Source organism: Coccinella septempunctata, chromosome 3 (genome assembly GCF_907165205.1).
Source record: "Coccinella septempunctata chromosome 3, icCocSept1.1, whole genome shotgun sequence".
In the NCBI taxonomy this organism is placed as follows: Eukaryota; Metazoa; Arthropoda; class Insecta; order Coleoptera; family Coccinellidae; genus Coccinella; species Coccinella septempunctata.
The window spans coordinates 4,199,058-4,226,596 of record NC_058191.1 but is presented as its reverse complement, the minus strand read 5'-3'; the positions used below and the strand labels follow the sequence as shown (position 1 = coordinate 4,226,596).

The 27,539-nt window shown below is 35.5% G+C and overlaps 3 protein-coding genes across 3 annotated transcripts; 1 reads left to right on the top strand and 2 right to left on the bottom strand.

The window, feature by feature from the left end:
- Window positions 1-1,261: 1,261 nt before the first annotated feature.
- LOC123310033 (39S ribosomal protein L19, mitochondrial) lies at window positions 1,262-2,758 on the bottom strand. Its single transcript, XM_044893387.1, has 6 exons — window positions 2,467-2,758; window positions 2,200-2,412; window positions 2,010-2,143; window positions 1,796-1,955; window positions 1,515-1,692; window positions 1,262-1,458 (listed from the first exon to the last, which is right to left on the bottom strand). Exons 1-6 carry the CDS (start codon window positions 2,525-2,527, stop codon window positions 1,329-1,331), a joined length of 876 nt encoding a protein of 291 aa, XP_044749322.1. The 5' UTR covers window positions 2,528-2,758; the 3' UTR covers window positions 1,262-1,328.
- Window positions 2,759-2,856: 98 nt separating this feature from the next.
- On the top strand, window positions 2,857-4,576 carry LOC123310034 (AN1-type zinc finger protein 2A-like). The gene is made up of 6 exons (XM_044893388.1): window positions 2,857-3,069; window positions 3,129-3,171; window positions 3,228-3,370; window positions 3,564-3,759; window positions 3,811-3,895; window positions 4,201-4,576. The coding sequence occupies exons 1-6, from the start codon at window positions 3,015-3,017 to the stop codon at window positions 4,381-4,383; spliced, it is 705 nt and encodes a 234-aa protein (XP_044749323.1). The 5' UTR covers window positions 2,857-3,014; the 3' UTR covers window positions 4,384-4,576.
- A 4,817-nt stretch (window positions 4,577-9,393) lies between these two features.
- Window positions 9,394-27,537, bottom strand: LOC123308909 (phosphoribosylformylglycinamidine synthase). The gene is made up of 10 exons (XM_044891704.1): window positions 26,558-27,537; window positions 25,697-25,950; window positions 22,738-23,121; window positions 22,192-22,590; window positions 21,880-22,133; window positions 16,267-16,498; window positions 15,684-16,210; window positions 11,738-12,179; window positions 9,893-10,131; window positions 9,394-9,831 (listed from the first exon to the last, which is right to left on the bottom strand). The coding sequence occupies exons 1-10, from the start codon at window positions 27,391-27,393 to the stop codon at window positions 9,439-9,441; spliced, it is 3,960 nt and encodes a 1,319-aa protein (XP_044747639.1). The 5' UTR covers window positions 27,394-27,537; the 3' UTR covers window positions 9,394-9,438.
- Between the last annotated feature and the right edge of the window lie 2 nt (window positions 27,538-27,539).

Here is a 27,539-nt window from a genome sequence, read left to right as displayed (position 1 = left end):
TGTCCACCACTCTGATTTCTGCTTCCAACGGGTTTGCACTCCGGCCAGAAATCGTACTCCCAGAAGTGATAGAACTAGGTAGGATATGGGGTTGAAACTGAGTTTCTCAAGTGAAAGTACAGAGTGCATGAGAAGGTGCCTTCTAGCTGTTCATAGTACAGTTAGACTTCATTCACAGATTTTCTGACCAACCTAGACCATTAAGGGGCATCATCAACAGAATAATGAATATCAAGAAAATTTTTCCTATAAGGATAAGTTGGGGCTGACGAAAATAACAAAATAAGTTTTGCCATATTTTCATACAAATCCTGAAAATTCTCTTAATCATGCTGAAAGAGATGTAGGAATATGTTCGAGAATCAGAAAAAAACATGAGATGCAAATTCAATAATTTGAGAGAAACTGATCTCATGATGAAAGGATACGGTTTGTGAAGTAATTTTGATCAGAGTTCAAGAAGATGAAAACTTTTTGAACTGTGTTATTTGGTCTGACAAATCAAAAATTACTTACAAATGATTGTGTAGGGTTTTGAGAGGAAAGATGATAATGTGAATTTCACAAGTGATGTCATTATTAATGACTCTTTAGGGGCCACATAACAGTGCACAGGAATTGTGAGTGATTTTTTGGAAATCCTCCCCTATCCCCGTTTACCTCTGTTGCGAAACAATCTTATACTTTCTAGGGAATACTCCTTCTGACGAAAATAATGTATTTTTTATGGAATATCTTTGAAATGTCACATTTTGAAATAACCATTTCAACCGTTTTCGAAAAAAAAATATGATATGTGGAAGAAGAAGAAGAAAAATGAAAAATAAAAATGGGTATTTAAAATTTAAAGCGTTTCATGTGGATTGCAAAAGTTGGCAACACCGACTGAAATATGCCTTGATGATAAAGGATAACAAATACATTATCTTGATGAGATAGACAAAGATTTTTATGGCCGGTTGCAGTTGAAGCTCGCCAGTAAGTAGGCGCCTGTAGATCAACAGCTGTTATTTTATAAACAAGCTGATCAGACATTGTTCTTTTCATTGTCTTGTATGCGCTGTTGCCAAATCGTAAACTCCGCACAAAGCGATTTAAATTTTAAAACCCCGTATTTGAAGGATGATTTTGAATAGTTTCCGCGGTGAATTTGAAAAAAATCATGAATGAAACACATAATTATTCAGTTTAAACTTGCATATGCAGTGATAACCCAAATTGAGGAGAATTCCCCATTTCAGGTCCGATTAATGAAAAGAAATTTATTGAAATTGAGTTATAATAGCATAACTGATATTTTTTACAATAAAAATTCATCATTTATTCACCTAAGCTAGTTTCACAGGCCTAACGAAAGTACGTGCCCTCTTCAACTTCTTTCTGGTAATTTCCAATTTTTGCAACTGGTTTTTAATATCATCGAATATTTCAGTTTGTTCTTCTTCTGGAATTGTTTTCCTGAAAATAAGAATTTATTTAATAATGGATATTAAAATGATCTTCAGAGTAATTACATGTAAGTTTTCATTAAATCATATTTTTCCCAAGGTTTGGCCACCTTTGCTGCCTTATCCCAGAACTTCTGGGGTAAATTTATATTTTCAACACCTTGTAAATTCTTACGTTCCCACCTCTGAGTCCAGGGTCTGGGTTTCAATTTAACTTTGGTTGTATTTACAGGTATAGGAGTATCTGTAAGCAAAATATTTTCAATATGAATTTCCTCAATCGATATTGACTTTAACGACAAGTGTATTAAAAAGGAGACTCCCAATCTGTTAAAGTAGAATTTCACCTTCTGAAATCAATTCAGCAGTCATATTAACATCAAATGTACTGTACTCTGGATAAGAGTCCCTCAGATATAATAATTCATCATCTAATCTTTTCTCCAACCTTAATACTTCAATCCTTTGAATAGATGGATCATACAGTTCATATAATACTTCAACTCCCTAAAATTATAATACTATTTTCTATTTTTTTATTTTGTAGTGTATCCTATTAACCTCATTATCAATAACATTCCTCAGTAAGAATGTGGCTCTTAATCCACATCCTAGTCTTTGAATGCAAATTCCAACAAATCTCTCACTTCTACCAGGAGAATGCTTGTCCGAAATTGTGACTGCCAATATAGATCCTAAAGATTCATATTCATATTATATTGACTTATTACCCTTTTGTTTAACTACTCACCAACATAGAATTCCGGTATAGCTACTTGACTCCTACGTGATATCATATCTTTCCTTTCTAATTTTTCACGAATAACATTTCGAAATTTCACATTTGGATCCGGTAAAAATTCCGGATATATGTGGCGATATGTTAAGAGATTTTTTTTTGAACTTTCCACTACCTTGTTTTCAACACTTTTAGGTTCAGCGGCATTAGAACAATTTCGAAAACCTAAAAATAAAATTAATGATGTTATGTACTCCTAGAAGAAAAACAGATATTTACCGTTTACATTCTTCCACTTGAGTACTCGGGGTTTGATTACAATTCTTATAGTTGTCAACATTTTTCTAAAACTGTTTCGTTTTATATTTTATTTGTGGAATTTTATTTTCGAATTTTTTAGGTTAATGAAAAGATTTAAGATTTGAGGTTGAAGGTTGATGTTGACGTTGACTGAAAAGATGTACATGAATATTTTATTAGCGTTTTGTTTTAAGTGAAGTATTTAAAGTATGCGAATATGCAGTTTAAAATACGAACAACTATTAATTATGGTGTTCAAATTCAAAAAAATTAAGCAATTTCAAAGTGTCTTTTTTATTTTGTGATACTGTCATCAGAGACTGTCATTTTTGACATTTTCTGGAATGAAAACTTCAAAACAAAATTACTTGTCATCATGTTTCATCAGTATCGTGATTTGTAAATTTTCTCTTTTCTCCTAATATCACATCATCACAGCCCCACTATTTTATCAACTATATAAACCTATGCTCAATAGCAAATTTTATTTTTGTATTCTCTTCACAATTTTCTTCTATTAGTATAAAATGGAGTTTCCACATTTAGGAAAACAGTGTTCTGAACCCACCTGCAAAAGACTAGGTAAATACGATTTTAATGGTATTTGTTCTTTATAATTAATTCAATTTTGATCATTGCAGACTTTCTTCCAATTAAGTGCGATGCATGCAACGAAATTTTTTGGTAAGTCTACTGGCTATTCAATAGATTAAACAAACTTATCCTTCCGTTTCTTCCAGTGGAGATCATTATCAGTTCAGAAACCATAATTGCAGAAATGTACACACTAAGGATAACCAAGTGCCTGTTTGCCCACTTTGCAATAAACCGATACCATTGAAATATGGGGAGTTGCCTGATTTGATAGTCGGATCCCATATTGGTGAGTAATTGATTAAAAGTATATTTATTGTATCGATGGGATCCAGATACTGGATGAAAATTAATAATAATAAGTAATGAAATTGTATTATATGAGCTTCACTAGATACATAAATCAGTAGTTCTACTAGCAAGCAAAAAAAACATCTACTTAAATAAACTTATTGAGATAATCATGAAATTAATGCTTTCAGATAATGACTGCCAATCAGATCCTGCCACGAATAGGAGGAAAGTTTTCAATAATAGGTGTTCATTTAAAGGCTGTAAAGCAAAAGAGATGGTACCAATAGTGTGTAAAGATTGCAATCAGAATTATTGCTTAAAGCACAGATTCCAAAATGACCATAAGTGCATGGGAAAGATGTCTGTCAGACAAACAATTCAAAAGTAATGCATACTTATTTGTTATTGATAGCGTTCTAATAATTTTCTTTTCAGTAAATCTGTACTATTGAGGCCGAAGGAGAATAAAACAACAGCACAACCTGCAACTACTACCCCAAGCACTTTACAGGGCAACATGGTGAGTAAAATGATTATTCTCAAATTGGTTCTTTTTAAAGTTGATAGGCATCAATGTTAATTTGTATTACTCTTGAATATTTTTATAGTATATGTTAAACATTTCGATTCATAAAAAGCAGTAAAAGAAAAATTTCATATACTGGTGTATTCAGGGTGATGGCCTTTATATGGAAAAATAATCATAAATCTCTGATAGGCCACTGTGGTGAATCACCCTGTATATTTATCACATTATAATATGTAAATAATGAATCTTGAAGATTTTTATTTATAATTTAATTAATTTTTTAATGTGTTTTTCAGAGTGAAGATGAAGCATTAGCTTTAGCCCTTTCTCTTTCTATGAATGAAAGCAAACCAAAAGAAAAGAGTCAAGAAGAAATCGACTTTGAGCTGGCTCAACAACTTCAGCAGGAGTGGAATCAGCCCTCTCAAACAATGGTAGGAGGTTCTAGCAATGGACGAGAGCGATGCAGTGTTTCTTAGTTAAGCTTTATTAAATAAAACTTGTTATTTGGAATAATGATTCAGAATATTTACACTTGTTAAAAATTGATGACTATGCCTTTCCAGTTTTATGCATTTATTAACTTTAACAGTTGGTAAGTTTCACTTTATCTAATTACACAAATTATGGAAATGTAATACTTAGTACAAAATATAATTTATTTACACATTATTATTACTCTCAGTTTGATGTTGGGGATTGTGGGGGACGCTGATGAATAAGAAAAATCAGAGCTAATATTAAATTTATTGAGTGGGACGCTGAAAAACCAAAGATTCAAACACCACTGAAAAAAATGGCTGCTTTCTTGACCTTGTTGCTTGGTAACAGAACTAGTTAGGCTGACATCAAAAGAGATGGCTGAGGCCAGGCTTTCCTCAACCGTGGTTTCACCACAGAATAAGAGGCCATTGTCAAACACTCTAGCGCAAGCTGAGTCACTTTTATGTATGTTTGAACTATGAAAAAATTTCATCATTTCGAATTTTCCAATAATTTTGTTCCTTTTTCATAACCACATCAGAGAATTCGTGATGTATGTGGTGTTATTAGTAAAAAAGTAAGTTTCATAAGTTTCACCTTAAAAAAAAGGTATTTAATCAACTGGAATATTAATTACAGCAATTAATGATTGGTTAGTGATTGCTTCGCTCGCACCTTAATGTTCGAGATACTTAATCGTTGAATTAGTAAACTAGTTGATTACGAGATTTTTCCGTAAACATCATTTCGAATTGAGAATTTTGATTGATATAACGGTTGTTATTCATTGCGAAATTGGAAAAAAAGCGAAGATTTTCAAAGAACTTATGAGATGAATAACAAATATGAATAACAGATAATTGCAAGATAAATTTCTTGTCGAAAATGAAATGAAAATCAAGAGAAGAATATCCAATGTATATCGCCAACGAAATCACTGTAACTTATTTATTTTATTATATTCTACTTTGACCAAATGAAATGAGTTTATGCTTGCTTTTCAAGCTCAAAATGCTAAAATCTAATGCTGTCAAAATATTTCATTACTCAACATATTCTCTTAATTGGATACATTTTGTAACGCCTTTTTCTCGGGGTACTCGAGCGCCAGCTATTCTTTAAGAGAAAAATAGCAAACCTACCCTGGTAGCTACGAGCCAAAGACGAGGTTCCTCAGTATCTGGGGTGTTAGCGCCAACCAGTGAAAGTCAAAATCAACGTATACAAATTATATTTGTCGACTAGTAAAAGGAAACACAAATAGCACTATTATAAAATCCGTACAGTGAAAGATTCGATATAAGTGAATTTACAGGGCAAAACGGACGGAATGAAACAGGATCTGATCTCAACGCGATACGGGGTTTACGGATGCGTTTGCCAGCCAGAACTTAAGACGCACACTTAACGGACAGGTATTGGACCTTAGTCAGGTTAGGGGATGAAATACGACGGCACAAATTCACGACGGCTCACCCTTAAGCGCGTTCTGCACTCCCCGGGTATCCACACCAGCAGAGTGCTACCCCTTCATTACAATTTATTACCTGCAACGTCTCTAGACCTTTAAAAAAATTTTTTTCTTGTTCTGAAAACCAGGAAATTCACGACCTTTTTAACTTTTTTTCAGTTGAGGAAAGAGATGATAGTCATATGGAGCCCAATGTGGTACATATGGAGGGTGTTCTAGTAGTTCAAACCCTAATCACGAATTTTTTGCATGACAACATGATATTTGTCATCTTTGGATAGCTTTCCGCGTCTTTTTTCTTCAATTTTTTCCCGTAGAGTGGTCAGCAATGTCGAATAGTAATCTCCGATTATTATTCTACCCCTATCCAAAAAATCAATCATGGCAATCCCAAAAATCTGAAGCAAGAACTTTTCCAGCAGATTTTTGGACACGAAACTTCTTAGGTTTCGGAGAACCAGAGTGTCGCCATTCCATCGATTGTTGCTTTGTTTCTGGATCGTAGAGATGTACCCAAGTCTCATCCACAGTAACAATTCGGTTTAAGAAGTCTACATCGTTTTCAAATCGAGCACAGATCGAACGCGATGCTTCTACCCTTGCACGCTTTTGGTCAACATTCAAACCTTTGGGGTTCCATTTTGGAGCAATTTTTCTCATGTCCAAATTGACGTGAATTATATGATGAAAGCGTTCGTATGAAATATTCAGTGCTTCAGATATACGTTTTAGCCCAATTCGACGGTCTGATAAACTGAACATGAACTGCCTCGATCATAGCCTACTATAGTATATCCAAATCCAAGAGGCCAGCGGTAAACATTGCAGCATGAAGTGATCACGCGTCAAGAACGTGATAACGCAGAGGTGTACTAATAAATTGAATTCCGAGAGCGTTATATTTTAAAACTTTTTGAGTGTTCCAGTTCCGGTGAAAAATGTGTATGCTTATCTACGAGTCTGAGTAATGAACAATTAATCTAAAGTTCCCACTTTAATAAATACTATGTATATAAATGTGTAACAATATTTTTTTTGTAAAAGTGACTACCCCGTAGTGTCGTCAGAAGATGCAGAACTTTCCTCTAAGTTGACGATGACTGGTGTTATATCATCCATAATATTATCCAGTTTCCACATGTCTACCTCAACTTTTTGTTTGACATGTTTCACGCACTTTCTCCATCTTTCGGAAGTAACCCGTGAGAGAGCCTCTTGAAAAAGATTTTGGACGTCAGCCATTTTAAATGTGGTGTTTTTATCTGCCACAAAATTCTTGACATCGGCCCAAATCAATTCAATAGGGTTCAGTTCGCAGTGGTAGGGCGGTAATCTAAGTACAGTAATATTTTGGGCCTTTGCGGTTTCATCCACAATGTATTTTTCAAAGTTTTCTTTGTTCTGCCTGACTATCTGCAACTATTCCGCTTTTATGAGGTCAGAGGTGAAATCAATATTTTTCTCCCTCAACCATTGTTGGATCACTCTTTCTGAATTGTGAATTAGGAATTTTTTCCATTTTCCTTGAATGGTAAGGAGCATTATCTAAAACTACTATAGAATTTTCCTCCAATTTAGGAACTATACCCTCGACCACTTTTCGAAGGACTGACCAACCATTTCTTCATGGTAGTCACCAGTTTTTTTGGATTGGAAAGTCCAGAGTCCTCCAGTTAAAAAACCAGTGTCACTGCCAATATGACACACTATAATTCTTTGCCCTTTGCCTGGAAAAATATATTCACTTCATTTGAAAAAGAATGTTGAAATTGTTTTCCACCAAAAAGGTACTTACATCAAGTTTCACAAAACTTTGATTGCTCGATCAACGATTTGGCATTCGATTTCCCGAAGGAAATCATTGAAACTTTCATATTTCCGAATATATTGGAGGAGTAGCAGTTGAGAATCATCAAATGGGCGTGTATAGATAATTATTTGGTGAAAGAATGATATTCAGAATGCTTATGACCAACTTATCGACTGAAAACTAATTGACGTTCATCCGTCACTCGATCGTTGATTCTCTGATCAAGCTTTATGAAACCAAAGGGTTAAACTCAAAATTCAAGACCTTCCCAGACGGATTTTTAATCCAGTAGATAATCCAGCAAGTAACGCTTGCCGAGAAGATGTAACTGTTTCATCGGTCCACACTTTGGATTTAGTATGACCGGTATTTACCCAAGTTTCATCCAAGCAGTAAATCTTCCTGTTTTCATCACGGAAGGTCCTAATTTTCGTGAGATAGTTTCTTCTCCAACATTTAATGTCGTCACGGTTCATTAAAAAACTGTTGCGTTGGCGACGTCCATATTTGAAATTAAGTTTTTTCAATATTATAGAGAAGGTACTCTTCTTAAAATTTGGCAAGTTCGAGTCTTCATTAACTATTTTTAATACTTTCTCTATAGTCGGGTGTTCATTTCTGAAGAAAAACTCGTGAACTTTTCGCCGTATTACATTTTTATCGAAATCTGATAAGGACTCCCATTTGGTGGTCCGATTTTGATTTGTTGCCGGCTGTGATAGAACACCGGAATTTATGTATTCGGAAATAATTCTCCTAAAACTTCGAGCTCCAATGCCAAGTCTCTCAGCAACTCGGAGTTCTACGTCCTTTAAACACATTGCTGCATTTTGAATAATCTCAATTTTATAAGTATTCAAAATCATATCTTTTATCTCGGCACTGAAGTGTCGTTTCAGACGTTTCTTTTTTGGAGGACTTAAGTCAACACGCGATTCCTCAGCAGTATCAGTACTTGACATTATCTTAAATGCTTGTAACTTGAATAACTTGCTACAACTATAAACCAATTTACGAAAGAAAAAGCAATGAATGATCTCTGCAGTTCTGCACAACAATTCGCATACAATCAATGAATCAAACCTAATGCGGTACTGCATTACTCCCACCTGCAAACATGGCGTTCCTGAAGCTTTGACCAATAAGAGGAGTACCTTAAATAAGATCACGCGTTAGTCAGTTTGTTTACGCTGGCCTCTCGGATTTGGATAGACTATAGAGTTAGTTCTAGTAGGCTATGCCTCGATATTTTCGGGCACTGACACAGAAACTGGGCTTCCCGATCGGTCATCATCTTCAATGGCTCTTTTGAAGCTTGCAGTCAAATTTTTCACGGTCGCATTCGAAGGACATTGATGACCAAGGAAATTGAGCATATCTTCGTAAATCTGCTTACCCCTTAACCCTTTTAAATACAGGTATTTGCGATGATGGCTCAATACTCCAATTTTTCGATTTTCACAATTTCGTTGGACATCTTCTTTCTTTTAATTTATTGCGTAACCCTGGTTCACTTTTTTGACCTCAAACTCCACAATCACACTTCTAATTAGTTATTGTTCGTTGCTATGGTAACGCATTTTTTTTATGCATGGAACTAATCTAGGCTCACTAGATATCAATACATCCTCGTAATTGTTACGGAGCAAAGGGTAGAATACATAGCTAAGACTTTTTTCAATATCAATATAATATCAACTTACAAAAATAATATCTTGTAAAATATTTTTCAACATACAGGGTTAATCTGTAATAAAACCTATTATAATTCTAACAATTCTGAGCATTATCTAAGCACCATAAATATGCATTTTTGAACATTCTCTCCCATGGACTAGCATGGTAATTGACCCAATCTGGAGGCATGTAGGGCCACTGGAATGGTTGAACACATCTCTCTGGATGAGGCATCATGGCTAAATGTCTCCCATTCTTCGAACATATTCCAGCTAAACCTCCAATACTACCATTTGGATTCATAGGATATTCCTCAGTGGGATTACAATCATCGTCAACATATCTTAAGGCAATGCAATTGTTACTAATCAGTTCATCATAAATTTTATCATTTTTAAAAGTGAATCTGCCTTCACCGTGTGCTACCCATACTCCAAAAATGGAATCTTCCATATCTTTCAGCATAATCGAGTTGGATTTCTCGATCTGAAAATATTTTAAATTGACCACCAGTATTTTTTTTTTCAATTCAGTTTTTATAACCTACCTTGACCGTATTCCATCTGCATTCGAATCTACCAGATTTGTTGTGATCGAGATATATGTCCGGTTTTAAATGTGAATTGTCCAATTTTCCAATCCATCCTATCAGGGCCATCAATTGACAACCGTTACATACACCCAGGCTGAATGTGTCGGGTCGGGCATAAAATTGATCAAATTGTTTCCGCAACTTGTCGTTGAAGAGTATATTAGCTGCCCATCCTTTTGCAGAGCCAAGAACATCTGAGAAAAAGTGGAATATTCTATTCACGTTTTGTCAATTAAATTTTTTTTTATTTTTCCTCATTTTGCAGCAAAGATATTTCGATAGAATACATATTCAGATTTCGGAAATTTTAGGACTGTAGAAATGCAATCGCCCAGTGCGAGAATAATTTTATTGGATGGGCTAAATTATCGGATGTTCATATGGACCGCTCTCTGTATCACTGCGAATTCCTGGTCGGTACAGTGACTATACCGGGTAGCCCACCCCAGACGCGGCGCTCATTTTCAGGGAGTAAATAAAGATATTTTGTGGTGTGTGTAGGGTGTTCAATCAATAATTTAAAAATATTTTCATATACAGGGGTATATACAGGGTCTTCGAAAACAAAGAAATAGACCAAAGTTACACTTTTTTGAATGTAACACTGTATTTGAACTCAAAAATGGAATGGCAAGCTCAAATTATTATGATTTTCTTCAGATCACGTTATACCTTAGATGGATCATTTACGAGATAATGGGCGAAACTGTTTTATTAGTTTTGAATTAAAAATCGAAAATTGCTCAGAAACTATAAGGTTTAGATGTAAAAATTTTTTATGAAGATAGTTTCGAAATTAATTTTTACGCCATTTGAAATAAGAAAGTTTTAGACGATTATTTGTAGTTGATGTTTGAGAAATAATTATGATCACTCTGTATATTCCAGAGTTGAAATTTTCTTTTATATGTAGAAGTAGCCAACTTGTCTACTCGAAAAAATTCTGTCTGTATCGCTCGCGTAACTAGTTTCTTCATTAATTGCTATTTAAAAAAACTCCATATTTTCGATTTTTAACCATTATCTCGTAAAGGGTGCTTCTAAGGTATAAAGTAATCTGAAGAAACTCATCATAACTTAAGCTTGCCATTCCATTTTTGAGGTCAAATATAGTGTGTTACATTTAAAAAAGTGCAACTTTGGTCTATATCGATGTTTTCGATTACCCTGTATATGACAATAATTTAAAATTGTGCTTTGGGACATCCTACACACACCACAAGAAAAGATTTTCAAATCTTCATTTACTCCCTCAAAATGAGCGCCGCGTCTGGGGTGGGCCACCCGGTATATAGTCAATGTACTGGTCGGTGACGTCTACAAGGGAAAAACTTGTAGCTCATAGCCGATGAGGTAGGCGCAGCTAACTAAAATATTTATAATATGAAGCGATCCAGTTGAATATCCATCCCCTGTAATAAAATTATTCTCGCACTAGGCATTTTGACAGTCCTCTTCTTTCTCATGGCATTCCCTATGTTCGGCGTTAAATTTTCTTAATCTCACAAAAATTAAGAATTAAGGAAGCAAAAAATTCTAGTTTTTAGGTGATTTTCAGCAGGCTATAATTCGATGAAAAAGCTCCTCAGCAATAATATAAATATGGCAAATTGTATCTCCAAGTGTCTAGTTTCCGGATCTGACCTTCAAAATTTATTTTTAAGATATTTTTTCCAGTAATCTTGGGAAACTAACCGGTGTAATTAGGAATTATGACAATTCTAACGATCAAATATGTTTTTGCTAATACAGAATACAGGTTAATGATGTGCAGTTTCCCTGAAAGTTATCAATACTGACCTGCATAACTGAATCCACCAGGAAAAATGACTCCTCTGTAATCGTTCAAATCAGCATCTCCCGATAACAAATCATGCATGGTGACATCCCAAACCTTGAATCCTACTCTAACGAATGCTGCTGCCATCTCTCTATCGCCATTCGAACCTTCTTCCCTTATTACCGCCACTCTTACTTCCCTATCGGGTTTGCTGAATGCCAAATCTGGATCGAAAGTTAGTTTGTAACTCGGCCCTTTCCTCTGCGCCAAAGAGTTGTACTCTGATTCAGCACAAGATTTTGTGGTTTGTTGAAGTTCTAGGTGATAACTTGTTTCTTCCCACATTTTCATCAGCGGCAGAACGCGACTTTCAAGGCAGGAATTATTCACGATAATGCTTATTTTAGATTCGATGCCATAACCTACGCTCCTTCCAATATTGAACACAGGAACACCCATTTCCTAATAATTAAATTAATTTTTTCATCAATGATGACTTTTGTGATTTGGTTTACGTTCCACCAATATAGGTAGAGCAAGCTCCTGTGGTGTAAGCATATCAGTGGTAGCAAAGCAATAAAGACCTTGATGGCGCTCAGAAATCTGTAGGATGTAACCCATAAATACTACGATGGATGTACGTCATGATTGTGAGACCAGTAATCATTTATCGGGCAATAGTCTGGCATTCTAAGGCAAGTCGAAATATTATAAGGAAATATTAAGTCGAAATATTATAAGAAAAATAAAGGCTAGCCTTTATTTGAATCACTGACCAACACTGCCGACTCAGGAATCATTCAATGAGAATGGGTCTAGCAGAAACTGACTAGTGCAGATTCTGTGGGGAGGAGGAAGGATCTCCAGGTGAGAGAATGACTCGCCATTACTAGCTTTGGACGAAAAACTTGCAGGAGCGAGGAGACAAACCATTGAAGTTATCTCACGCACTGTGGTTCATTGGAACTCTTGTATGGACGGCGAGCTGTAGATGACATAGTGGCGAAAACAGATCTGATTGGGCACAATAGATATTAAAGTTGCAAGCAGTGCATCACTCCCTTTAAAACCTATAATCTACATTTTTTTTTTAATTACTTAATCAATCAATCAATTCAATTGATTAAGTAAATGAAGAAGAATTCTTGAAATGGGATACCTCTTTTACACAGAGTGTTCCTTAATTGGAGGTACAAACGAAGAGGGAAGATTCTTTAAGTAATTTTGAAGAATAAGTTCCATAAACATCGGATCGCAAACGTTTCGTTTTCGAGATACAGGGTGTTAAAGTTTTAATTTTTGGATTAGTATCAAAACAAGTTGTGAAAACACATTAATTATTAGAAATACCGAGTTTAATGTGTCAAAACTAAATATGTGGTATTCACTACAGCTTACTTACTGAATTTTCATGATTTTGGTGAGGATTGCAATCGTTCAAAATTTTTTTCTCGAAACCGGTAGCAGATACGACAAAACTACAAGAGACCATAGAGTTTAGTACAACGACATAAGCTTCTTTCCACATCTTTTCAAATTAAAAGTGGCTCACAAAAAAAAAAGTTTTGGAAGAAAACAGGGGACATTGTTCCAGAAAGAAATCACCCTGTAGGTGAGAACTATCAATTGTAATATTTATGCCAAATTACAGTTGAATATCTTGTGAAGTATGTATGCAGGGTGAGTATTTAACTCGTACAAATATTTTAACAGTAGTTTCTTGAGGTCAAAAGAAACACTTTCTTCCGATTCCGCCCTGATAAAAAGATTTTTCATAATGTGCCACCCCTGGAAAAACAAAATTCCCCTTAGAATAACTAGCTAAGGCCCGTTTGCACCAATACCCCTTAAAACTAGTAATTAACTAAGTGTCGTTTAAAGTTAATGGACGCTTAATTTTATTCCCAGTTGCACGACTATGGCTTTACAGAATCTTAAGTAAGGGGCCCTTAAGTTTTTATATCTAGTGATATTTCAGTTTTTTATTTTGGTGCAATTTCATCCTAGTCCAATAAAGCTATTTCATTGGTTGGCCGGTTGCCGATGATCGTTGTCATTTCATTAAGCTAACTTGATTGTCCTGTCAGTCAGTTACAAGTAAATTTTATCATATAATTATCATAAAGTAACAACTTTTTGTTGTTAAATTAGTATTATTATTGATAATGATAAGGATTGTCAAATAAAGGGTACTTAATTTTATATAAGTACAACACTTTCTTTATAAGGTCTTGTGTGAATTTGTTTTACTAATGTTGAAGAGGAACGTGAAGAAAATGTCTTTATTGCCCTTGTTAGTACAAATACGATGAATGATTACCAAGTGGTGGTAATTTACGAAGGGCACTCAACTTCTCAACAGAAGAAAAGAGTTTGTTGAAAACTATAGTATGATTTGTGACACCAAATTGAAAATTAAAAAAGACTGATGGCATTGCAATAAAGGCAGAAGAAAAGGCTTGGTATTCAGTAATGAATTTATTCAATTTTCAAAATCCAAGACCCGTTTGCATCAAACGCACTTAATGTTAAGTGTCCCTTAAAATGAACTCTTAACTTAAATTACGTTGCACCAACTGTTAAGTGACATTTGAATGGCTAAAGCTAACCTTAAATTTAAGCGCTCCTGTAATGACCACTTAAATATTTAAGGCGGGATTCTAACCTAGAATTATTTGTTGAACTGGCTGCAAAACTTCCCATTTTTGATGGATTTTGAAAATTGGATGAATTCATTACTGATTACCAAGCCTTTTTTGCCTTTATCGTTATGCCATCAGTCTTTCAATTTTCAATTTTGTGTCACAAATCATACTATAGTTAGCAACAAACTCTTTTCTTCTGTTGAGCAGTTGAGTGCCCTCTGTAGATTACCACCACTTGCTTGGCAATCATCCATCGTATTCGTACTAACAAGTACAAGGAGGACATTTTCTTCACGTTCCTCTTCAACATTAATAAAACAAATTCACACAAGACCTTACAAAGAAATTGTACTTATATGAACTTATAGGTACCCTTTATTTGATAATCCTCATCATTATCAATAATAATGCTAATTCAACAACAAAAAGTTGTTACTCTTTGATGATAATATAATAATTTACTTGAATTTGACTGACAGGAAAATTAAATTAGGTTAATGAAATGACAACGATCATCGGCAACCGGCCAACCAATGAAATGGCTTTATTGGACAAGGATAAAGTTGCACCAAAATAAAAAACAGAAATATCACTAGATATAAAAACTTAAGGGCCCCTTACTTAAGATTCTGTAAAGCCACAGTCGTGCAACTGGGAATAAAATTAAGCGCGACTTTAAACGACACTTAGTTAAGTACTTGTTTTAAGGGGTATTGGTGCAAATGGGCCTTAGAGATTTAAATCAATTTGTGTTTATTGTATGATTATAATCAAATCATATTCTTCAATAAAGATGATATCATATACGAAGGAGAAATTAACTGAAAGTTTTAATTCCATATGAAGGAAGAATACACATAGATTCAATCGAAACTTCGACAGAACCACGACGAACTCGAATAAACACTTAGTAGAATATGTGGTAAAGAAACCAAGATATAGCGATAAATGAAATAGTTATTTTTCAGAATCGCCCTGTTTACCTCGAGAACGAGGAAATTTTTATAGTTCTCGAGATGCACCGAATTAGGGGCACCCTGTACAGCGATTCACAATCTCTGCTGGTATTATTGTGTGTCGCCAAATTTTATAAATGTATATAGTAAAAATTATAATACAAACTTATCTTATCGTTAAAAGTGTGCCCTGACAAAATGAAGGTTGAGAATTACTGCCCTAGTAGATTCTCGACTAAGAACTGCGGAAATTTTTAGGTTAATTTTTTAGTTCTTGCACTATAGATAGGATAGGAATGCACCATTACTCAGAGATAATAATGTTAAATCTTAATCTCTTCCTAATTGGGCACCAATTAACTCACCTTGAATATGTGTAAACAATGATCCAAGTCATCCTCCAAGACTTCCAGAACCCAGCCAACCTCCTCGTTGAACAGAATCGATATGGCGTTACCCTGACGGTAATTTATCGAGATCTCCATACCGCTCATTCCTCCAAAACACATCTCCAACAAGCAAACGATAAGACCACCATCGCTCACATCGTGTCCAGCCAAAACAGCGCCGTCTCTGATCAATCTTTGGGTAGCCTTGAAAGCGTTGGATAGATCTTCCACCGACTCGACATCTGGACATTCGTCGCCGATTTGTTTGAACGTTTGAGCCAGGGCAGAACCACCCAGACGATGCTGATCGTGTGAAAGGTCCACGAAGAGGAGGGTGCCGGTTTTTCCCATGGAGGGGGCCTTCAAATCTGGAGTGACCACTTTTCGAACGTCAGGACACGGAGCATACGTTGATACTACTAGAGTGCCTGGAGCCTTGACCACTTCTTGGCCTACCCTAGCCGCCATACTGAGCGAATCCTTACCACCGTCGATGGCGATTCCTAATAGAAAAAAATGGATGAAATTTTGAATATGGATAGGGGCATTTTTCTCCCACCTAGCTTGCACATTATTTCGCACATGGCTTTGCAAGTGTCGAAGAGTGCAGCGCCTTCTCCTGGCAACTTAGCTGGCCACATCCAGTTTCCACTACATTTGATGTCTCTGATATCGGTTATGACTGCGAATACCAGGTTACTTAGAGCTTCCGCCACTGTCATTCTTGCACCGGCGGCACAGTTCACCAAGCCTTTGATCGGTTGTTCTCCTATCGAAGAGGCTATACCTTCCTGGAAATTAGTTGAGAATTTTTTTATTCATTGATTTATTATTAAATTGATTGGAGCTATGCAACCTCAAAGTAGAGCTAATACAGTTTATAATAATCTGCACTAGTGAAATAGTCAAGTCGCTTACCCTCAGTTGCAAAAAGGTCAATTATAAATTATAATTTAATGGTAAATTGAAATTTCAATCCTCCATCAGACGATGTATAAACTCCTTTTAATGGAGGATTAAAATTTTAACGGATCGTTAAATTATAATTGACGTTTGCAGAAACCGGTTGCAGAACAGGTTGTATGAGACTTATGTTGTTGGACTTGCAGTGAAATTTCATTTCTAACTTTTTTTATTTTTAGTTATTTTCTCAACAAGTGCGGAAAGTGATACTTTGCGTCTTTCGATCAAATGCAGTCGCGTAAGGGAAAGACTCCTTTGCCCCTACTCATTCCAATTTGTAAAGTATCACAATCCGGTAATGGCCAGGGAGTAATAATTTACTTTCCTCCACTAGTGCGGGAACACTTTGGAAACTGAAACGAGCGCCGAAAGCGGGCAAAAACACAAAGGAGAAGAAAATAGTTATTTTCGTAACAAGTGAGCAAAATGTCCTTTTTCCACACGCAAAGAAATTAGATGAGTTTTTGCATGCAGGAAAGGCACGAGCATTTAATTCTTTTTACGATTTGATGAAAGGAAAAGTGTCTGTAGATTCTTGTTGACAGAATCGGAGTCTCAAAGTCGACAGACGCAGAATGTTATAATAATTTAGCTATAAAACAGGGTACTTGGAAATGAAGAGTTTTTTTGTTTCAGATTGAAATAGAAATATCTGATTTACGATCGCAAGTTAAAAAGGTTGCTGAATTCCAACTAATAAAAATCTACAGCTATTAAAATAAGTATACATAAATTTGCTGTAAACTCTGCCTACGGAGGACAATGGGTGGATTGAGTAGCTCAAAGTCCGAAGTAGCCGGTCCCAAGCCCGGATAAAAGAGGAGGGTTGGGGCGATGGGCTAGCAACCTATCCCCTATAAAAAAAATAAACCGCTAAAAAACCCAAACCAAGCCTCGGAATAATTGATGGATCTAACTGGCAACGAAAAAAGCTTCGGAAAAGGACTATGAGTTTTGGCACATGGAACGTACAGGGAGTTAGAGGAAAGTTGGAGATAGTTGTTAAAGAGATTGAAGATCTGAAATTGGATATCATTACTATAACGGAGACAAAGAAAAAAGGTTCTGGATCGGAGAAAGTCGAAGAATATGTCCATTTGTTTAGTGGAGTTCCTAAACATGAAAGAGCAAAAAGGGGAGTGTCCATCCTGATTAAGAATAACCTGAAGAACAAAATAACAGGTTGGGAAGCGATATCTGAAAATATACTGAAGGTGAATATGACTCTGTACCAGAGGAAGATTACAATATTGGCGGTTTACGCAATATCGGAAGATGAAAATGCGTCAATAAAAGACGACTTTTTCGAGAGATTGAATGAGGTCGTGCAGAATGTTGGATTGAATAGGGAAATCATTTTGATGGGCGACTTCAATGGTAGAACTGGTTCAAGGAGAAACGATAAAGTAGTGGGTCCATAGAGAGAAGATACAGTGAACGACAATGGCGAAAGACTTATTAATTTGTGCGAAAGTAACGAATTAAGAATTCAAAACGGCTTCTACAAACACAAAGAAATCCACAAGTTTACGTGGATCCAACCTACCCGTGGCCTGAAGTCAATTATTGACTATGTCATCACTAAACAGAATACCGAACTGAAAATAGTTGACGTAAGAGTACAAAGAGCTGCAACATGTGGATCAGACCACCATCTTATTAGAGCAAAAATCTGCATACCATATACTCATCAAATACAAACTGAGGATCGAGAACACAAGGAAAATATGGAAGAGGTAAAATTGGAGACATACAACGTAGAAAGCTTCATACACGAAAGTACACAGGATCTTTTTAAAAGAAGATTGGATAGAAAACTAGATGAAAACTTGGAGACAATAGAAGATACATATAACAACATAATTAGTAGCTTACACGAAACAGCTAGAGAAACGCTAGGTATAAAAGGAAGGAGGAAAAGTACGAAAGTGTGGTGGAGTGAAGAAGTGAATGAGGCGGTAAACGAGAAGAAGAAACTCTATTTGAGATGGATTGGTTCGGGAAAGACAACTATATGGAAGCAAAGAGAGTATGCCGAAACAAAGTCAACGCTGCGAAAAATAAAACATGGGATAAAAAATGCAAGGAGATAGATACATATATTGGAGGACGACAGTGTACGGAAGCCTGGAAGTTCATAAATGCCATAAGAAGACCCGTCAAAAGTGAGGTGAAGTTGGATCCAATAAAATCAAAGGAATGGATAAACTACTATAAGAGATTGTTGACTGAAGATAGGCATGAGTTTACAATGGACAACGAAAGATCCAACATAGAAATAGAGGGAGAACAGATAAATCTCACACAGGAAAGGCTGGAAAAGGCAATAAGGTCTTTAAAAAACGGTAAAGCAAGTGGGCCGGAGGGAATAGCTGCAGAATTAGTGAAGAATGGTACTCCAAAACTTTATAGGATGATTACGAAGAATTTCAATTATTATCTGAACGGTAGTCCAATACCTGAGGAATGGAAGGTGGCACACATTCATTCTATCTATAAGAAAGGAGACAGAAAAAAGTGTGAGAATTACAGAGGGATTTCTGTTACTAGTACTATGAGCAGGCTGTACGGAAGAATCCTTCGAGATATGATCGAAGAGGAATACGCGCCAAAGGAGGAGGAAGAACAAAGCGGATTCAGAGCAGGTCGGTCTTGTACTGACAATATATTCTGCTTAAAACAAATAATTGAAAAGAAGCTAGCTACTAACAGAGATGTACATATGACCTTTGTGGACCTAAAAAAAGCCTATGATACAGTACCTGTGAAGAAACTGTGGGAGGTATTGGAAACATAAAATATAAGCCATACATTGATTACTGCGTTGAAAAACTTGTACAACAATTCGTACTCTCAAATAAGAATCGGTAGGTATCTAACAAAGAGATTTCGTGTTTCGAAGGGTTTAAGACAGGGATGCTGTATTTCGCCAACGCTATTTAAAATATATGTTTCAGTAGTACTACAGAAATGGAAGAGTAAGGTAGCAAATATGGGAATGAACATAAATGATAACTTTGTGTACACTTTACAGTTTGCCGACGATCAGGTAGTCATTTCTAGAGATAAGTCTGACATGGAATATATGATGAGAAAGCTGATAGAGGAGTATAGAAAGTGGGGATTAGAGGTAAATCTGGAGAAGACGAAATACTTGTGTGTAGGGTCAGAAGAAACAACGAACTTGGATTTGGAAGATATGGGGGAAATTGAAAAATGTAAAGATTATAAGTACTTAGGAGTCAATTTCAACGAGACGGGAACAGATAATAAGGAGATCGAAGGAAGGATAGTTCAAGCAAGGAGAGCGATTGGTAGTTTAAACAGCATCCTATGGAGCAAAGAAATAACTATAAGGGTAGGAAATTCAGAATATATGAAACCATAATAAAAAGTAGTCTTCTTTATGGTTCGGAGACATGGAGGATAACAGAGAAGTATATGAGAAAGATCGAGGCAGTTGAGATGGACGCCATGAGAAGAGCATTGAGAATTTCCCGAAGAGATAGAATCCGGAATGAGGTAGTGAAGGGACGAATGGGCATTGAAGGTGAGATACGTGAGGATGTAGAGAGAAGACAACTTAGGTGGTACGGACATGTAAATCGGATGGGGAACGAACGAATACCGAAGCAACTGATGGAATGGCAACCTGTGGAGAAGAGAAAAAGAGGACGCCCAAGAAAGACCTGGGGGGAAGGAGTTAAAAAGGCAATTAGTGCAAGAGAATTGAACGAGGCACTGGTACACAACCGAGTGGAATGGAAGAGGGTTATCGGACAACGTCGCAAAACGTTATAAACGGACATATATATATAAATTTGCTGTAATTTTTGGGAAATTTCACTTTTCCGCACGGTATGCGAAAAAGTTTAAATTATCACACGTTTGTATATGATAATATACAGCTACTAAAAATAAATATATGTTATCTACCACTGCGATTTTTGAGACATTTTACTTTTCCGCACGGCGTAAAATATGTAGTACTTCACGAATTTGTCAGAAATTGTGATTTTCCTAACAAGTACGAAAATTGATAATTCCTTGCACGCGACTGCTCTCAACTTAGCTAGAGTATTCAATTGATACTCAATGGGGGATAGAACACAGCGCTAAGTGGAGTTATTAAAACATTTTGCAATAAATTTAACGAATAAGGACAGTTTTTTGAAGAAAATTATCATTTTTTTTCGATAAAAAGTGTCTTTATTTTTTTTAATTTAGTTTCGAAAAACAATTTGTTTTTTTTTTGTTGAGTTATCTACTTAATTATGGTATATGTTACGTATCGCTAGAAAGAGTATCAATTCAAAAACATTTGAAGATCCCACACCTTTTTCACATTGTAAAGTTGACCTAGCATTTTTTTTCTTGAAACTTTTTAGGGTTTTCACTTCCAATCTCTGAAACAAAATCAATTAAAAAAGTGGAATAAACGATTTGCTCCTGCGTAAATTCTTGCACTAATTTGTCAGGAGCAAATCAACTAGAAAAAATTGTTGCCTGACAATGAACTGAAAATAAAGAACTTTGAAATTATAATTTTATATTGTAACGTTTCGGAGTCTATATCAGACTCCTTCATCAGACGAAAATTAATTTTCGAAAATCTTCTGAATTGAATCTTTGGTTTGACATTAATTGTCAGGCAACAATTTTTTCTAGGTTTTTTGCTCGTGACAAATTAGTGCAAGAATTTACGCAAATCGTTTATTTCACTTTTTTAATTGATTTTATTTCAGAGATTTGGGAGTGAAAACCCTAAAAAGTTCCAAGAAAAAAAAATGTCTTCAAGAAATGTAGAAACCTCCAGAATGAAATTCAATCGATTACATTTTTTTCTTGTCGATTATGGATATTTCTTAATTTTAATGAAATTATGATTGAATTAAAAAAAACATTTTTTTGCCATTTCTACCGTTACTGAAAAAATATTGAACTCTTTAACAAAAAAATGTGGATTTTTCATAAGCACAGAAAAAATCTCATCACTCGTTGGATTTGCGGCAAAATTTTGTTCGATTAAGCGCAACATGAAGCCAACAATCATTTTGATATGGCTACTCACCCTCCAAACACCCTGTATAATATTTTCTTCATATCATACCATATGATAATTTTTGAAAGTAGAAATATACAAACTGCAAATGAACTATTCATTAACTAAGTTTTAGCTTGAATAGCTGAAATAAATGGTTGAACTCACATAACCGAAATGATTCAAGGCTGTAACTGCCACATCCGCCAGTGGTGTATGCAACGGCCCAACACACTGCTGTTGTGCAACAAGTCCAGTAACACAACGATCCACTTTACTGGTGAGGTATCTCTTACTGCTTACTGAGGGAAGCCTGAGCACTCTTTCTAAACATCTGTAGATTGAAATGCTAGGTTGTAATTCTAAAGGTTTCAATATGCTCGTTTTCCTTGTTAGAGTAAAAACCTTTCTAGGCATTTTACCTGAAATACAGTTTGTAATTAGTTTTCTGTTCAACCTAATTCGAACTCTATTTTTTACCTAATACATGATCCAATTCTAAATTGAAAGGTACAACAGTCTGTTTTTCATCCATAGAGAAGACAACTTTTCCACTACCAGTTACTTCACCAACAATGTTAATGGGACACCTCTCCCTCTTACAAATGTCCCGAAGAATGTTTAGGTCGTTTTGTCTACACAAAAGGGCGTTGTTTTCCTGATATTCAGCACCCCAAAGTTCCAAAGCATTCATCGTCGGATCACCCAATTCGAACCTATCGAAATAAATTATACCACCGGCGGGTTCTACCAGTTCCTTCAGCACGTTACCGTTGCCTCCTGCTCCCTGGTCATGTATACTGATGATTGGATTTTTATCTCCGAGTTCAAGACACGCTCTCACTACCCGATTGAGTTTTTGTTCCATTTCAGCATCACCTGCCATAAAATACAAATGCGAGTTTATAAAAAGAATTTTGCTCTCTTCAATAATCTGTAATATCTGTAAGAATTTAATTTCGTACCCAAATTTGTTCTTAGCGAATTGTCACATGATATGCATATTTCTTCACGACTTGGACTTACCTCTCTGCACAGCATTGAAATCCAGTTCCGCGCTATTATCCCCTTGGACTTCAACAGAACTGGCCGAACCACCACCCACGCCAATCCTATAGGCAGGTCCGCCAATTTTAATTATTTGGTGGCCCTTTTCGGCTGGCAGCTTATCGACCATATCGGCTTCCATACTGCCTATGCCACCGCTGAACATTATAGGTTTGATCCATTCTTTTCTTTCATTGTTGGAATCCACCAGTCCGAAAGACCTGACAAAGCCAGCTATTAGGGGTTCGCCGAATTTATTACCATAGTCGGAGGCCCCGTTACTGGCTTCAACCAGAATTTCCAGTGGTGGGGCAAAGTTTGACGGGTATTGGAATGTGGCATCCTCCCAAGGTAAATCATAACCTGCAATTAGTGATGTGAAATCATAAATAGAGACATGGAATGAGCAATGCCAGCATGAAACTGGCTTTTTGGTAGAAAGAGAGAAATGATCGTTCGGGTCTTTACCTGTCTCTTTTCTGTTCACATAGAGGTGAGTGCGGACCAATCAAAATTCTAGCATGCCAGATGTTCAGTTTCTCTAGTCACTTTTTTTCACCTTATTTCATGCATATATAGAAAGGGAAGGCACAGTCCATGTCTCTATGTGTATGTGTGAAATAGATACTTAAGAAGACTGATGAAGAAAGCTGAATCGAAAAGATGAAGGAGTATGAAATAGGCGAACCCAAACCAATCCTCACAAATTCAAAAAATGTTTATCACATGTGAAAATCAAAACTTACAGGATGAAAATAGAAAAATTTAGTAAAAAATATAGTAGGAATGAGGAGTTAGCCTATTTGAAGCCCTGTCAGACTCAGATACTGGAGTTCATTAAAGCTCTGGAGCTGGTGGGCGAGCTATAGATGGCGCAGTTGGGAGAAGAGCTTAGAGTCCCATTGAAATATAATCCTCTTATCAAACTATAACTAAATATACAGGCTGTCTGTAAATCAATGCGAAGGATGTAAGGACATGATTCCTCTATGAAAATTAGCAGGGGCGCTCATATATTTTTTTTTTCAAAACCTACCTCCCTTCCAAGATACAGCCTTTGCAAGCCGTTGACGTTTGACACAACGGTTGACGGTTTTCAATTGTTTTTTACGGTTTCCAAAAAACACTGAGTCCTAAAACTCTACATAATATGTAGCACTAAGTAGATGTTGCTCACACAATTATTTTTTCAATCCTATAACTTTATTTTTGAGGGTTGAAAATAACCCCTTTATTTTTTTCTTCAAAAATTTTTTTCGTGAGAAAGATTTTCAAAAAATAAAATTCTCTAATGGTTTTCCACTCAATTCCCAGATCGACAAAAAATTGTGTGGGCAATATCTACTTGGAGCTTCATATTATTAGTAGTGTGTACTGTTTTTTAAAACACAGTAAAAAAAAATGTCAACTATATATTCAACGCTTAAGGCTGTATCTTGGAAGGAAGGTCGATTTTGGAAAAAGTTTATATGAACTACCCCTGCTAATTTTCATCGAGGATTCATGTCCCCAAGTCCTTCGCATTCATTTAAAAACACTGTTAATCACGCTTAATTTCCAAGTACTTTTTAAGCGTTAAAAGACAAAATTGGCAAACCTCAATTTTCCCTATTTCGGATTTAAAGACCCCTGAATTTAGCCCCTAAAATTGTATTTTTTTTAAACTCAGAATCCAATCATACGAAAATCAATGAATTTCAAGAAATTTTATGATATGCGAAATTTCGGACTACCACCTATTTTTTCAATGGACCCCTTGGGCACTTTTTTGTGGGTCACAATATGCCTCTGGAACCACTTAATATTAAGACAGTATTTGAATTTTTTGAAAATTCTTAAACCATTAGAAAGCCATTCAGTTGAAAAATTTTCTTGTCTCTTTGCGATTCTAAAAATTTGTTTGAACATATTTTGCAATTCGTATAGAATTTTACTTGTTAATCATAGGTGGCTGATTTTCAATCACATTTTTAGATTTTCCTCAAAAATCTTGTGTTTCATGAAAAAACTACAAAAGACAAGATAGTTCTTCAGTTGAATGGGCTTTTCAACAGTTTAACAATTTGCAAAGGAATGTTTCTTAAGGGGGCCTATCGTCATAATAGGTAGCACTATGAGATTTCACATATAATAAAACTTCTGTTCAAGGGGCTGTTACACAATAGAAAGAGGCCTCCTGGCAAAAATCGAAAACAGGGGTCTCTTATTTTGTTGAATTAGTTTCGGGACACCTGTATAATAGAGAAGACAGAGTGGACTCTCAGTGCTTTATAGCAACCCTAACATAAACAAATTCTGTGCTACTTAAAGTCCTTCAAATTGTCTACATCGAAGAAAATACCTGTATAGCATGTTATAAAGTGAAAATTGTACTTTCCTCAGGGAATACTCTCTAGGGTCTGGAGGCTAGGAGCTACTTGTTGTCCATATTAATCAGAATGTTTCAAAATTAATTAGAAGTCATAGTTGGATATGAAAAAGTTCATTCTTTCAAATAGAACACCCAGTATTTGGATAGGACCAGGAGATGGCCAAAATCTTCATCTAATAAAGTTTCACACCCTATACCTAAATCTGAAGATTCTCAAGAAATTATAACATTTCGTTCAAGACAAATTTCATTCATGTCAAAAATGAATTAACATCTCCAGGACCTTGAGGTTTGAGTATAGAGAAGTTCGAAGAAACCACAGATAGAATTTTGTAGAGAATTGAAAAAGGTAATAAAATATAGGGCATCAAATTTGAAGCAACAAATTCGGCTCAACTTCAGGTATAACCAGAAGTACCACTGGGACACAAATATTTCAGTTGAATAGATCTCAGTAAATTCATTATGACACACAAATTTTCAGAAAAAAATCTCATTCGGTTCTCCAGATACACTGCCTGTATATCTTGAAATTTCAACACTTGCTTTTCATTTTTCCACACTTACCAGGTATATTCAAATTCCCCACAGAATAACCGGCTGTCCCTGCTATGCAATGACCACCTCTGCCCACACTTTGTACATCCCTTATTCTTCCTCCAGTACCTGTGGTGGCCCCACTGAAGGGTGCTACCCCAGTTGGAAAATTATGAGTTTCCGCTGTGAATATCAAATGGGAGTTAGTTGAAGTTGAACGAAGTTCTGACGCTTTTCCAGAATGCACAGGCCTTAATGAAATGTTGGAGAATCCTTTGATGGCACTAGAATTGTGATAATAAATAATGTGACCACACTTAATTGTCTCAATACATGTGGGACAGTAATTAGTAATTTTTATTCTTATTGATTCAATTCTAAAACTAATTCAAGAGAGTTTTTGATAGAATTGGTATTTAACAAATGGATTTTAATCTCAAAATTGTTTCAAAAACAAAAGAAGTTGTTTGTTATGAGTTGAAGCAATTTGAATGCTGGTCACTTTCTTATTCTTGGATCTTAATAGTAGCCTTTGAAAATTTATAATAAAAATATTAGTTGTTGGACATTACACACATTTATAATTTTCCAAAAAAGATTGAATCCACTACAATAGAAAAGTCATTTGTCTTGAAAACATGATAAAGTCTGAGAACTGTCCTAAGTAGAAAATGTGTTTTTGAATAAGTGTTGAGGTCAAAGCTGATAACAGTGAATTGCAAAAGAATATATTCTGACGGCATACTGTATTGCAAATTTACATATTATCTTTTATACCTACATAATATATTATAGGGTTGTTGGGAAAATTCTGCTTGCATTATTAATATTATGAATAGAAATTTATCATATATGATAATATATATCAAGGATATATGCCAGTATGCTCACCTGCTGTTATCACTGAATTTGATCACATTATTTTTATTGGTGAAATCTTGTGTTTTGATTATCATGTCGATCAAGGATTCCTCGTACTCTTTGCCATCTATTACCATTTTTCCTTTGAAAAACCAGTGCCTGCTGTGCTCACTATTCGATTGAGCTAAATCAAAACATTCGACATTCGTTGGGTTTCTCTTAAGTACATCTCTGAACAATTGTGTATAGTATTCTAAATCAGATTCATCAAAAGCTAATCCTAATTCAGCGTCTATGGCTTGTAATGCTTTCTTGCCCAAATTCAACACATCAACCTCATATATGTTCTCTTTCTTAGTTAATTTCTCGTTAAAACTCAACTTTGGGATATTTTCTGCAGTATAAATGCATTCAGTCATTTTATCATGCAGGAGTGCAGCTATCTCAAATTTTTTATCCTTGTTTATTTCAACGGAGGGGTTATAGCTTATCGAATACCTTCGGGAGACTTCTAGCCTCACAACTTGATGTAACCCCAAGTTCTGGCATATGGATACAGCGTTTGTGGAGTTTGAAGTTGAAAAATTAAACCTTGGTCCTATTTCAATCAACAATTTTCCCTCATCATTTTTCAAATTGGGTGATCCTGATAGATCCGAAACTTCTAGTGGAGACTTTAAGATCCATTTCAGAACTTTAAGTTCTTGTTCTGATAGTTCACTGCTGACTTCAATGTGGTAACATAATTCAACTTGAATATTATGAATAAAAGTATGCTTCTCTTGTAATTTCTTCAATAAATCACTTCTTTTTCCTTCAGGAAATGCCGACTGATACAGTCTTATGATTGAACCGCACACAACCATCTTAATAATTTGAATGATTTGATAAGGCGAAATTCGTAACACTACTCACATCAACCTTAGGGAGATTTGTTTCGAAATCGAGCAATAATCGAAAAGGAATTTGATAACAGGGTCAACATTGACAAATAGGGTTATTTGGTTGAAAT